Consider the following 15,197-nt stretch of genomic DNA (forward strand, 5'->3'; position numbering starts at 1 on the left):
ATTAGGGAGCCTCTGAGCAATACATAGAGCATACTTTCCCCAGGGCACCTACTCTGAGCCATGACACAGAGATGGAAAAGGCACAGTCCGTCCTTTCTGCTGAGTTTGGTGGCTGATAAAGCCAAGGCTGGTGTGTAGGCCACAGTGGTGGGAAGTGGCATTGGGCTGGGCCTTGAAGGTAAGTGGAACTGGGACAGGTGGTAAAAGGCGTTCTGACCTTATAGAGCTGTGTCTTTATGAGGAAGCAAACTTTATTTTTAAGGCAGGACAAGAAAAAATTAACATGAAATTTTTATCTGCCGTTTGAGCCACTACCCCCTCCTCTTTAGTGTGCAATGTGCATCTGCATTATACATGAACTAAATCCCCTTAGAAGACACAGGAATGCCTACTTGCAAAAAAAAAAAAAAGGCAATACTTCTACCTTGGCCTATTTCAAGCTACCAACATGGTTTAACTGGCTTGCTAAATTCCTGACATTAACAATGGACTGTCACAAGCCATTAAGAGCTAGCTCCAGCATCACCAATACCCCACATTCCCTCTCCTCACTGGTTAAGAACCACTACATTACAAGAAAATGTAGGATTTAAAAAAAAACACTTATCAAATAAAACACCATTAATGGTTTGTATTATAATAAAGTGAATTGCTGAAACCCACCTTTTGCAGCTAATTCTTAGGACAAACTTGGTAATACATTTGAGGGAGAGAGATCAGGCTGCCCAGACAGGCAGTGAGGATAACAGGCCTCTTGTCATGTCTAAATAGTAGGACATTACCACATGATGTCACTCTAATACTTGCTTATTTATGTCTCTGGGAGTCTCAGGCAAGTTGTCTCTCCTTTGCTAAAAGATTGGCATTCTTAACTTTTATACCTTGGGATGATTATGAAAATTACATCATACCTGTTGTTCATTACTTGAAAGGAATCTTTTACACATATTTTTTTTCTTGTAAAAGAGACTGAAAATTTTCAGAAAGGAGATAAGGGCAGAGACGCATTTTGGAATCACAGAACTTTGATTTAGCACAAGACTGTGATTTACCAGGTGGGTAAACTTGGACAAGATTCTTAACTTCTACTAGCTTCAGGGTCCTCACCTGTAAAATATGGAAAGATACTTGTAACTTCTACCTCACTGACTGGGAGTAAGTCACTTCCATTGGCATGTACTAAACACCCACCCCATGCCATTTCTCTGCACTGGGCCCAGAGAAAAACAAGATGAGGAAGTCCGAGTTCCTGCCCTTAAGAAGCTCAAGTTTAACCTCGAGGACAAAAACCTAAACAAGAGAATATAGAACAACGGCCAATTGACACGCTTAGGTTAGCACGCTAAAGTGTGAATGTGTTATCTGACATTCTCTAATACTGTGACAAAAATTCTTCACGTGTAGTAGCTTTTTTGTTGGGAAATAAATGAAGTGTTGGTCTTAATATTTCAATTATAAGAGTCACCAGAGATTAAGTGATTAGTGTTTTTATAACATCTGCCACACAGGGATGCTTTTAGAGGAGAGGACCAGGAGATGAGGGCACTGAAGCTGTGACTGTGGAGACAGGAGGAGTTGCTGAGAATGTGGGGAGTAAGGAAGAACAGATTGTAGAGGCGGGGAGGTAGACATAGGCATGGTTTTCAGAGATAGTCAAGATGAGCACGTGGAAGAACGTGCACATGCAGCACTAATTTACTGCCTGTGTGATTTGGGGCACATCACTTTCCCCTCTATAAGCCTCCATTTCCCTCTCTATAACTCATCAGGTATTTAGGATAAGTATTAAGCAAATGTTCTTGGGTTGCAAGCAGCAGAAATGAATGTTGGCTAATAAAACAAAAGTTATGTTGAAGCAGCAGGTATATATGAAGACATCAGAGTGGTAGAGACTTTGACAACACAAGAATATAGGCCCCACTGAAAGAATTCACATTCCAGAAAAAAATTTATACACTTTTCTGGCCGAATAAAATGTGTCTACTGGCACCATCAGCCTCCAGTCCTCCAGTCTGCAACTCTCTCTACAGGAAAGAGCCCAGGTTCCTGCATAGCACCAAGGCCCTGTCAGCCCCAGAGGAACTCAAACTCCAGGCTAGAAACCCAGTTCTAGGCAACAGGGAGGGCCTAGATGGCAAGGCGTTAGGTGATAAAGACCATGTCTGGTTCTTTCCCAAAGCTGCAGCTCCCGCACAAGGCCAGGGACAGAGGCAGCCTCACAGATTGTCCCCAAATCCGGACTCTTTGTCTAAGGTAAGAGTTGGCTCACAGATATTTGATAGCCCATCAGATTACGCAGCTCACCAATGTCTGATTTCACAGACAACTGCTCATGGACCCCTGGTCATGGGCCGCATCAGGAGGTGGGGTAGGAGAAGAGGCAGGAACCACCTTCTTCTAGGCAGTCAGTCATTCACCAGCTAAAATCTCACAAGACTCGATGGCTTCTCCCTCAGCCCTAAAGCTACGAAGTGGTCACCACGCCTAGCACTTCTTTCTCCATTTGCAGCTTTCCAATACACCGCCTCCGCCTTCCTACCCCCAGGAACTCTGAGCTCAGCCACCAACGTGACTGTCCACTGGATCCCCCACTAGCTGTGTGTAATCCCAAGGGAAGGGCCATATTCTGGCCATTTCTGTCTCCAGCTCTGGGCCTCACCCATAGTAGATGCTTGGTAAGTGCTTAATGGTTGCTAACCATTAAGAACCATTGCTATAGATTGAGTGTTTGCTTCCACCCTCCCAATCCCCCACCCCTCCCTCCAAATTCATATGTTGAAAACCTAATGCCCAAAGTAATGGTATTAGGGGAGACCTTTGGAAGGTGACCGTTGGGAGGGCAGAGCCTTCATGAATGGCTTTAGTGTCTTTATAGAAGAGGCCCCAGAGATACCCCTCATCTCATCCACCAAGTGAGAGCACAGCCAGATGTCAGGAGTTTGTAACCCAGAAGAAGCCCTTCACCAGAACCTGGCCATGCTGGCACCCTGATCTTGGCCTTCCAGCCTCCAGAACTGTAAGAAATAGATTTCTGTGGTTTATAAGCCACCCCGTCTGTGGTATTTTGCTATAGCATTCCAAACTAAAGTAACCATGTTTGCCCTTCTAGAAATAATCATGACCTGGGTCAGGAGACCTAGGCTCAACCACTGACATGGCCCCCTCTGTCCTGGCCCTCAGTTTCCCCATCTCTACAGGAGGGAGAGAACACATGATTTCTAAATGGCCTTCTGGTTTCTCTAACACCCTCCTGATTCAGTGGTTATTTGTGACTCTGTAAAAATAGCTGCAACTTTGGCAGGTGTCTAAAGGGAGAGGGCCACCGATGGGTAGAAATGGCCCCTCCCACTCAGGAGACACCCATGGACTGTTCCTTTGAAGGGGGCAGGTAGTGAGGGTTGGTTAGTGAGGCAGTCAAGCAGTGATAAAGCTGGGGGCAGGTGACCATCAGGGGCAGAAACAGGTGACGGAAATCAGACACCTAGTTGTGAGTCTCCCACCCACCACTTAACTATGTGACCCAAGCTTGTCCCTTAATCTGAGCCTTTGTTTCCCCCTTGGTCCATGGGTGAGCAAGCAGTATGAGTGTCTGTTGGATTGAATTTTGAACCCTGAAGAGCTAATAGAACAGGAAGCTACATTCTGGGCTCTATGATGATGTTGCCCTCATGGGGAGAGCAGAGGGGGAGGGCCCAGTGAGCCTCCCCAACCCCTGCTGCTCCCCACCCAGCAGAGCAGAAGGTGCTGATATGCCTAAACCCAACTCACCACCACCTTCTGCTACCACACTAGAGCAAGAAATCCAGACCAGACAAGAGGCATTGCATCTTAAAATTTTATGTGAAATTCTGTAAATGTGTATAGAGTGGCCTGTGGCTGTCTGCACACAGGCCTGGACTGTAGGGACACCACTGCTCAGCCCTTGCTGCCCTGCCCCGCTCCTCAAACTCTTCCTTGCTGACCCAAAGCTGCTGGATGGCCTGCAGGGAGGCCAGGATGGAGCCGCCGGTCCACACGGAGGTCTTCCTCTCGGGAGCAGCAGCCACTGTGGGGCTGTCCCCCGGGCAGGGGAAACTCAGCTCCCTCTGGAAGCACTCTGGGAAGCCGTCCAGCATGGTGCAGCTGCCACACAGCAGCAGGTTGGCTGCCACCTCCTCCTTGAAGCCGGCCTCCTGGCAGTGGTTCAGGCAGGCGGCCATGAGCTTGGGGAGACCAGGCTGGTTGCTGCCCACCAAGGTGGGCTTGAAGAGCATCTCAGTGAACAGAAAGCGCTACTGACCGATGGTGATGAGCTTGCCGTTGGGGAGCTCATAATCCACACGCAGATCCTCCAGGCACAGGCCAAGCTCCTCCACTGGCTTGAGTGCCGAGTAGCAGAACTTCTTCTTGATGTGCTCGATGATGTGCAGGTGGTCGTCCGTGAACTTGTGGCCGGCCTCATTGAGCAGCTGCAGCAGGTAGTTGGTGAGGTCACTGCCGGCATAGTCGGCACGACTTGTCAGGCCTGGCAGCACGTCGCCCTTGGAGATGGGCACCACATGTGAGACACCGTGCCCACTCTCCACCACCAGCCCAGAGGTCTTGCCATAGGAGTAGATGGACAGCAACGACTGGGAGGTCACGTGCATGGCAGGGATGCCAAAGGTCTCGAACATGAGCTCTGCATACTTCTCACAGTTGCTGGTGGGGCTGAGCAGGGGGTCGGAGACCAGCACAGCATGCTCCTCGGGGAGGATCTTCATGGCCGTGTGGAAGATGTACTCCCAGATGTTCTGGACACAGTCCCAGTCCACCACGATGCCGTATTTTAGCGGATAAATCAGCTTCAGAGGCACCTCCATGTTGAGCAGCTCGTGGCCCTTGTAGGTCTGCTTGTGGGTGTCACAGGCGTCAGCTGCCTCAGAGCAGAGCTTGCCCACAGTGGAGGAGATGAAGTAGGTCGGGCTCGGCTCGCCCACATAGCCACACTTACAGTACTGGGGGCCCAGGTCAATGATGAGTGCCTTGATCTTACTCACCTTCTTGGGCTTCATCTTCAGCTGAGTGGATGAACTTGTGTCCCGGATGCCAGCCTCAGGACCTGGCAGCGTGCCTGCCTCTCCAGGGTCCCCCTGAGCCGTGCCCATGGTCTTGGGGCTAGGGCTGTTCCTTGTCTCCATTTGCCTTCCTTGCTCACTTTTCTCACGTCCACATCCTAGAGCTCCGTGGGGAGAAATAAGAGGTCCACCTCCAGCAGTGCCTTGGCAACCCCTCAGGATTGTGATGTCACCACGGGCTAGTCCATTCTGGCAGCCCAGGGAGGGCTTGGCCTTGGCAGGCCCTTGATCTATCACCCCCACCTCCATTGGCATAACTCGACTTTGCTCCCAGACAGAGCAGGTGGCCAGCACAGTTTTAGAAGTCCAACCACACTTGGGTCTCAGAGGTTTCTGCTCCCTCTCCTTATATCCTCACTCCTAATCCCTCGTTCACTAGCTGAACACCTCTTCCTCCTCAGCTTCTTGGCCAAGAGGGTGATAAATACTTGAGCAGTATTGATAAATACTACAGCCAAACACTGTAGCAGGCACCTCACATGACACTTCACAGAATCTTGGGAGGTAGGCAGAGCTAAGGAAATCAAGGCTCAGAATGCAAATGACTTGCCCAAGAGAAAACAGCTCTTGGAGTGTTTGTTTGTACTTTAACCCAAGTTCCTCCAAATCCAATGTACCAGGTCACCTTAAAGAGTGTGTAGGTGGTAACTACAGCTAGAGGGGAAGATGGTAGAAGAGTAAGACGCGGAGATCACCTTCCTCTCCACAGATACACCAGAAATACATCTACACGTGGAACAACTACTACAGAACACCTACTGAACGCTGTCAGAAGACCTCAGACCTCCCAAAAGGCAAGAAACCCCCCATGTACCTGGGTAGGGCAAAAGAAAAAAGAATAAACAGAGACAAAAGGATACGGACGGGACCTGCACCAGTGGGAGGGAGCTGTGAAGGAAGAAAGGTTTCCACACACTAGAAAGCCCTTTCCCGGGCGGAGACTGCGGGTGGCAGAGGGGAGGAGCTTTGGAGCCACAGAGGAGAGCACAGCAACAGGGGTGCAGAGGGCAAAGCGGAGATTCCCGCACAGAAGATCGGTGCCGACCGGCACTAACCAGCCCGAGAGGCTTGTCTGCTCACCTGCCAGAGCGGGCGGGGCTGGGAGCTGAGGCTCGGGCTTCGGTCGGGGCGCAGGGAGAGGACTGGGGTTGGCGGCGTGAACACAGCCTGCAGGGGGTTAGTGCGCCACGGCTAGTTGGGAGGGAGTCCGGGGAAAAGTCTGGACCTGCCGAAGAAGCAAGAGGCTTTTTCTTACCTCTTTGTTTCCTGGTGCGTGAGGAGAGGGGTCTAAGAACGCTGCTTAAAGGAGCTCCAGAGATGGGCGTGAGCCACGGATAAAAGCGCGAACCCCAGAGACAGGCATGAGAGACGCTAAGGCTGCTGCCGCTGCCACCAAGAAGCCTGTGTGCGAACACAGGTCACTATCCACACCCCCCTTCAGGAGAGCCTGTGCAGCCCGCCACTGCCAGGGTCCCAGGATCCAGGGACAACTTCCACAGGAGAACGCACGGCACGCCTCAGGCTGGTGCAACATCACGCTGGCCTCTGCCACCGCAGGCTCGCCCTGCACTCCGTGATCTCCCCTCCCCCCGGCCTGAGTGAGCCAGAGCCCCCGCATCAGTGGCTCCTTTAACCCCGTCCTGTCTGAATGAAGAACAGACGTCCTGCGGCGACCTACACGCAGAGGCGGGGCCAAATCCAAAGCTGAGCCCCTGGGACTTGTGAGAACAAAGAAGAGAAAGGGAAATCTCTCCCAGCAGGCTCAGAAGCAGTGGATTAAAGCTCCACAATCAACTTGATGTACCCTGCATCTGTGGAATACATGAATAGACAATGAATCATCCCAAATTAAGGAGGTGGACTTTGAGAGCAAGATTTATAATTTTTCCTTTTTTTGTGAGTGTGTATGTGTATGCTTCTGGGTGGGATTTTGTCTGTATAGCTTTGCTTCCACCATTTGTCCAAGGGTTCCATCCGTCCGTTTTTTGTTTTTGTTTTTTTTAATTTTTTTCTTAATAATTATTTTTATTTTAATTATTTTATTTTACTTTATCTTCGTTCTTTCTTTCCTTCCTTCCCTCCTTTAGAAAACGAATCATCCCAAATTGAGGAGGTGGACTTTGAGAGCAAGATTTATGATTTTTTCCCCATTTCCTCTTTTTGTGAGTGTGTATGTGTATGCTTCTGTGTGAGATTTTGTCTGTAGAACTTTGCTTCCACCATTTGTCCCAGGGTTCTAACCATCCGTTTTTATGTTTTTTGTTTTTTTTTCCTCTTAATAATTATTTTTTATTTTAATAACTTTATTATATTTTATCTTACTTTATTTTTTTACTTTATCTTCTTTCTTTCTTTTTTTCTTCCTTCCCTCCTTCCTTCCTCCCTCCCATCCTCCCTCCCTTCTTTCTTTCTTTCTACTTCTACTAATTGTCACTTTCTACTTTTTCTCCCTTTTCTTCTGAGCCATGTGGATGAAAGACTCTTGGTGCTGCAGCCAGGAGTTAGTGCTGTGCCTCTGAGGTGGGAGAGCCAACATCAGGACATTGGTCCACAAGAGACCTCCGAGCTGCACATAATATCAAACGGAGAAAATCTCCCAGAGATCTCCATATCAACACCAGCACCCAGCTTCACTCAACGACCAGCAAGCTACAGTGCTGGACATCCTATGCTGAAAAACTAACAAGACAGGAACACAACCCCATCCATTAGTAGAGAGGCTGCCCCAAATCATAATAAGTCGACAGACACCCGAAAACACACCACCAGATGTGGAACTGCCCACCAGAAAGACAAGATCCAGCCTCATCCACCAGAAAACAGGCACTAGTCCCCTCCACCAGGAAGCCTACACAACCCACTGAACCAATCTTAGCCACTGGGGACAGACACCAAAAACAAATGGAACTACAAACATGCAGCCTGCAAAAAGGAGACCCCAAACACAGTAAGATAAGCAAAATGAGAAGACAGAAGAACACACAGCAGATGAAGGAGCAAGATAAAAACCCACCAGACCTAACAAATGAAGAGGAAATAGGCAGTCTACCTGAAAAAGAATTCAGAACAATCATAGTAAAGATGATCCAAAATCTTGAAAACAGAAAAGGCAAAATGCAAGAAACATTTCACAAGGACCTAGAAGACCTAAAGATGAAACAAACAATGATGAACAACACAATAAATGAAATGAAAGATACTCTAGATGGGATCAATAGCAGAATAACTGAGGCAGAAGAACGGATAAGTGACCTGGAAGATAAAGTAGTGGAAATAACTACTGCAGTGCAGAAAAAAGAAAAAAGAATGAAAAGAACTGAGGACAAGTCTCAGAGACCACTGGGACAACATTAAACGCACCAACATTCGAATTATAGGGGTTCCAGAAGAAGAAGGGAAAAAGAAAGGGACTGAGAAAATATTTGAAGAGTTTATAGTTGAAAACTTCCCTAATATGGGAAAGGAAATAGTTAATCAAGTTCCGGAAGCACAGACAGTCCCATACAGGATAAATCCAAGGAGAAATACGCCAAGACACATATTAATCAAACTGTCAAAAATTAAATACAAAGAAAGCATATTAAAAGCAGCAAGGGAAAAACAACAAATAACACACAAGGGAACCCCCATAAGGTTAACAGCTGATCTTTCAGCAGAAACTCTGCAAGCCACAAGGGAACAGCAGGACATATTGAAAGTGATGAAGGAGGAAAATCTGCAAGCAAGATTACTCTACCCAGCAAGGATCTCATTCAGATTTGATGGAGAAATTAAAACCTTTACAGACAAGCAAAAGCTGAGACAGTTCAGCACCACCAAACCAGCTCTAAAACAACTGCTAAAGGAAATTCTCTAGGCATGAAACACAAGAGAAGAAAACGACCTACAATAACAAACCCAAAACAATTAAGAAAATGGGAATAGGAACATACAGATCGATAATTACTTAAATGTAAATGGACTAAATGCTCCCACCAAAAGACACAGATTGGCTGGATGGATACAAAAACAGGACCCATATATTTGCTGTCTACAAGAGACCCACTTCAGACCTAGAGACACGTACAGACTGAAAGTAAGGGGATGCAAAAAGATATTTCATGCAAATGGAAACCAAAAGAAAGCTGGAGTAGTAATTCTCATATCAGACAAAATAGATTTTAAAATAAAGACTATTAGAAGAGAAAAAGAAGGACACTACATAATGATCAAGGGATCGATCCAAGAAGAAGATATTACAATTGTAAATATTTATGGACAAAACATAGGAGCATCTCAATACATAAGGCAAATACTAACACCGTAAAAGGGGAAATCGACAGTAACACATTCATAGTAGGGGACTTTAACACCCCACTTTCACCAATGGACAGATCATCCAAAATGAAAATAAATAAGGAAACCCAAGCTTTATATGATACATTAAACAAGATGGACTTAATTGATATTTATAGGACACTCCATCCAAAAACAACAGAATACACTTTTTTCTCAAGTGCTCATGGAACATTCTCCACGATAGATCATATCTTGAATCACAAATGATGCCTTGGTAAATTTAAGAAAATTGAAATTGTATCAAGTATCTTTTCCGACCACAACGCTATGAGACTAGATATCAATTACAGGAAAAGATCTGTAAGAAATACAAACACATGGAGGCTAAACAATACACTACTTAATAACGAAGTGATCACTGAAGAAATCAAAGAGGAAATCAAAAAATACCTAGAAACACATGACAATGGAGACACGACGACACAAAATCTATGGGATGCACCAAAAGCAGTTCTAAGAGGGAAGTTTATAGCAATACAATCCTACCTTAAGAAACAGGAAACATCTCGAATAAACAACCTAACCTTGCACCTAAAGCAACTAGAGAAAGAAGAACAAAAAAACCCCAAAGTTAGCAGAAGGAAAGAAATCATAAAAATCAGATCAGAAATAAATGAAAAAGAAATGAAGGAAACGATAGCAAAGATCAATAAAACTAAAAGCTGGTTCTCTGAGAAGATAAACAAACTTGATAAACCATTAGCCAGATTCAACAAGAGAAAAAGGGAGAAGACTCAAATCAATAGAATTAGAAATGAAAAAGGAGAAGTAACAACTGACACTGCAGAAATACAAAGGATCATGAGAGATTACTACAAGCAACTCTATGCCAATAAAGTGGACAACCTGGAAGAAATGGATGAATTCTTAGAAAGGTACAACCTGCCAAGACTGAATCAGGAAGAAATAGAAAATATGAACAGACCAATCACAAGCACTGAAATTGAAACTGTGATTAAAAATCTTCTGACCAACAAAAGCCCAGGACCAGATGGCTTCACAGGCGAATTCTATCAAACATTTAGATAAGAGCTAACACCTATCCTTCTCAAGCTCTTCCAAAATATAGCAGAGGAGAAACACTCCCAAACTCATTCTACGAGGCCACCATGAACCTGATACCAAAACCAGAGAAGGATGTCACAAAGAAAGAAAACTACAGGCCAATATCACTGATGAACATAGATGCAAAAATCCTCAACAAAATACTAGCAAACAGAATCCAACAGCACATTAAACGGATCATACACCATGATCAAGTGGGGTTTATTCCAGGAATGCAAGGATTCATCAATATACGCAAATCAATCAACGTGATACATCATATTAACAAATTGAAGGAGAAAAACTATATGATCATCTCAATAGATGCAGAGAAAGCTTTTGACAAAATTCAACACCTATTTATGATAAAAACCCTCCAGAAAGTAGGCATAGAGGGAACTTTCCTCAACATAATAAAGGCCATATATGACAAACCCACAGCCAACATCGTCCTCAATGGTGAAAAACTGAAAGCATTTCCACTAAGACCAGGAACAAGACAAGGCTGCCCAATCTCACCACTCTTATTCAACATAGTTTTGGAAGTTTTAGCCACAGCAATCAGAGAAGAAAAGGAAATAAAAGGAATCCAAATCGGAAGACAAGAAGTAAAGCTGTCACTATTTGCAGATGACATGATACTATACTTAGAGAATCCTAAAGATGCTACCAGAAAACTACTAGAGCTAATCAATGAATTTGGTAAAGTAGCAGGATACAAAATTAATGCACAGATATCTCTAGCATTCCTATACACTAATGATGAAAAATCTGAAAGTGAAATCAAGAAAACACTCCCATTTACCATTGCAACAAAAAGAATAAAATATCTAGGAATAAACCTACCTAAGGAGACAAAAGACCTGTATGCAGAAAATTATAAGACACTGATGAAAGAAATTAAAGATGATACAAATAGATGGAGAGATATACCCTGTTCTTGGATTGGAGGAATCAACATTGTGAAAATAACTCTACTACCCAAAGCAATCTATAGATTCAATACAATCCCTATCAAACTACCACTGGCATTTTTCACAGAACTAGAACAAAAAATTTCACAATTTGTATGGAAACACAGAAGACCCCAAATAGCCAAAGCAATGTTGAGAACGAAAAATGGAGCTGGAGGAATCAGGCTCCCTGACTTCAGACTATACTACAAAGATACAGTAATCAACACAGTATGGTACTGGCACAAAACCAGATATATAGATCAATGGAACAGGATAGAAAGCCCAGAGATAAACCCAGGCACATATGGTCACCTTTTCTTTTTGATAAAGGAGGCCGGAATATACAGTGGAGAAAGGACAGCCTCTTCAATAAGTCGTGCTGGGGAAACTGGACAGCTACATGTAAAAGTCTGAGATTAGATCACTCCCTAACACCATACACAAAAATAAGTTCAAAATGGATTAAAGACCTAAAGGTAAGGCCAGAAACTATCAAACTCTTAGAGGAAAACATAGGCAGAAATCTCTATGACATAAATCACAGCAGGATTCTTTTTGAACCACCTCCTAGGGAAATGGAAATAAAAACAAAAATAAACAAATGGGACCTAATGAAACTTCAAAGCTTTTGCACAGCAAAAGAAACCATAAACAAGACCAAAAGACAACCCTCAGAATGGGAGAAAATATTTCCAAATGAAGCAACTGACAAAGGATTAATCTCCAAGATTTATAAGCAGCTCATGCAGCTTAATAACAAAAAAACAAAAAACCCAATCCAAAAATGGGCAGAAGACCTACATAGACATTTCTCCAAAGAAGATATACAGACTGCCAACAAACACATGAAAGTATGCTCAACATCACTAATCATTAGAAAAATGCAAATCAAAACTACAATGAGATATCATCTCACACCGGTCAGAAAGGCCATCATCAAGAAATCTAGAAACAATTAATGCCAGAGAGGGTGTGGAGAAAAGGGAACCCTCTTGCACCATTAGTGGGAATGTAAATTGATACAGCCACTATGGAGAACAGTATGGAGGTTCCTTAAAAAACTACAAATAGAACTACTATATGACCCACCAATCCCACTACTGGGCATATACCCTGAGAAAACCAAAATTCAAAAAGAGTCATGTACCAAAATATTCATTGCGGCTCTATTTACAATAGCCCGGAGATGGAAACAACCTAAATGCCCATCATCAGATGAATGGATAAAGAAGATGTGGCACATATATACAATGGAATATTACTCAGCCATAAAAAGAAACGAAATTGAGCTATTTGTCATGAGGTGGATAGACCTAGAGTCTATCATACAGAGTGAAGTAAGTCAGAAAGAGAGAGACAAATACCGTATGCTAACACATATATATGAAATTTAAGAAAAAAGAATGTCATGAAGAATCTAGGGGTAAGACAGGAATAAAGACACAGACCTACTAGAGAATGGACTTGAGGATATGGGGAGGGGCAAAGGTAAGCTGTGACAAAGCGAGAGAGAGGCATGGACATTTATACACTACCAAACGTAAGGGAGGTAGCTAGTGGGAAGCAGCCGCATAGCACAGGAAGATCAGCTCGGTGCTTTGTGACCACTTGCAGGGGTGGGATAGGGAGAGTGGGAGGGAGGGAGACAGACGCGGGAAGAGATATGGGAACATATGTATATGTATAACTGATTCATTTTGTTGTGAAGCAGAAACTAACACACAATTGTAAAGCAATTATACTCCAATAAAGATGTTAAAAAAAGAAAAAGAGAGTGTGTAGGCCCTGATGAAAGAAACTGGCCACAAGCAGTGCCCAGTCTAGTTGGGAAGAAGATGAATGGATGCAGAGGAGTTTGCAGGTGTACGTCTATTGGGAGAACAGAGGCGCACAACGGAGGGAGGGAGTCAGAAGGTTCTTCAGAAAGGTGCTGCCTACGTAGAGTACTGCAAGATAGGTGGATATTTGTCAGGTAGCTAAGGGGAGGGAAAGCCATCCAGAACAGAGAGCACAGCCTGAGCAAACACTCGAGGGAGGCATGGTGGAGAGCTTCCAGTAGTTGAAGTGTTTGGAAAAATAGATCAGGATAAGGCAGTCATGGGAGCAACTAGGGAGGACCTCAAATGCTAGAGGTTAGGGCTTGGATTAAACTGACAACAGCTGGGGAGCCAATGAAGCCTTTAAGCAGGTGAGTGGTCAGATTTGGTTTCCAGGACAAAATCTTAGAATGATTCATGTTTAGCTGTAATATGGAGGGACAAGTCTCTGAGATCTAAAAGGAGGATGTTGAAGAAATTCTTGTAAGGCTTGAAGGTGGCCTAAGCTAGGGCTGTGATAGTGTGGGAAAAAAAGGAAGGGGCAGGTTCTAAAGAAATTCAGAAGGTGGAATCTAATCTAATTTGTTGGTTCTCAACTGTCCTCAATTCAATCCAAGCTTTTAGTCTAACATTTGAGACCCTTTCACATAGGCTCCTGTGACATCTCTAGCCTCTAGCATTGCGTTTACATTAGATGATTAGATGTGGGGAGTGAGGAAGAGGGAAGGATGAATCCCTTTCCTCTGCCCAAGCAAAGATGGTCTGTCATAGAGAACAAACAAATTCATTAGGTTCCCATAGGGTCCTCTGTACCAAACTGTCACCGCTCTAAAAAAAAGACAGATTAGGGCTTTGGTAAAGAAACAGGAGGAAGAGGGGAAGAGAAACAACTGGGGCTAAGGAAATTAATAAGGAAATTAATAAGGGCAGAAGTAGTTGAAGGATTAGGTGACGTGGATAGGAAAGAAAAGAGGGATTGTTAAGACATAAGAAATACTGCTGTGGAACATTAATAAATAACTCGTGGGGATTTCTGTTTGCTGAATTGTTTCTTGGAACTGGATTATGTGGGCAACAACTTTATAAGGATTACAGTTATGAGCACCACCAAGTTCCATTGGTGGTGTCTCAAAATCACAGAACCTGAGGATTAAACACTTGATCTGGCATGGACAGCTGTGAGGGACAAACTTTTCCTCACATTGGATTGACATCTGTACCTCTCTGAAGAAGCCATTAATTGGTCTTGGGTCTACTTTTGAGGTTGTGCAAGGCAAGCTAATTCTTCCATGTGACAACACTTAAGCTATTTAAAGGCGATGCTTGTGGACCCCCCTAAGCCTCCTCTTCTTCCACTCCTTATGGAAAGGCAGTACAGAATAGAAAGAGGAGTAAGGAATTGGACTCAGAAGACCCGAGTTCAAATATAGCTTCATTATTATAATCTGAGCTTGGGCAAACTACTCAAAATGTTAGTCGAATCTGATTTTGATAGTGCTATATCCCCTCATCAGCTTGATCCCTATCCACTGCCTCCAGGTTTCAGGCTTGAGCATCTAGGTGGATGGTAGGGCTCCTCGTATATAGACAGAGGATACAGGGGCAAGAGCGGTTATACAGGGGAAGGCAATGAGTTCCATTTGGGGCATGCTGACTTAGAGATGTCCAGAGGCCACTAGGCTGTGGATTATGGAGCTCGGGAAAGAGAAACAACAGAGTATCTCCACCTTCTGAAGACAGCTCCTTTCCCTTCCACCTCGAGGGAACTGGTTAGTCTTAGAATTGGGGTTATCACACTGAGGGCTGAGCTTTGGGAATGAGGCTCACTGTCTGTCTGACAAGGAATTCTTTTCTTTGCTGGGAGCTTGACTCAGTTTCCCAAATGTCAACATATTGAAGAGTTGGATTCCTAGGTCTCAACAGTCCTAGGCTCGAAACATTCAGAT

General features: G+C 44.4%; 1 protein-coding gene across 1 annotated transcript; it reads right to left on the minus strand.

Annotated features, from left to right (window-relative positions):
- Nucleotides 1–3,836: 3,836 nt before the first annotated feature.
- On the minus strand, nucleotides 3,837–5,159 carry LOC132418186 (actin-like protein 7B). Its single transcript, XM_060002049.1, is given in 1 exon segment — nucleotides 3,837–5,159. A coding segment is annotated over 1 exon segment (1,323 nt).
- Nucleotides 5,160–15,197: the final 10,038 nt, after the last annotated feature.

The sequence above is a fragment of the Delphinus delphis genome, chromosome X (assembly GCF_949987515.2).
Source record: "Delphinus delphis chromosome X, mDelDel1.2, whole genome shotgun sequence".
Taxonomy (NCBI): Eukaryota; Metazoa; Chordata; class Mammalia; order Artiodactyla; family Delphinidae; genus Delphinus; species Delphinus delphis.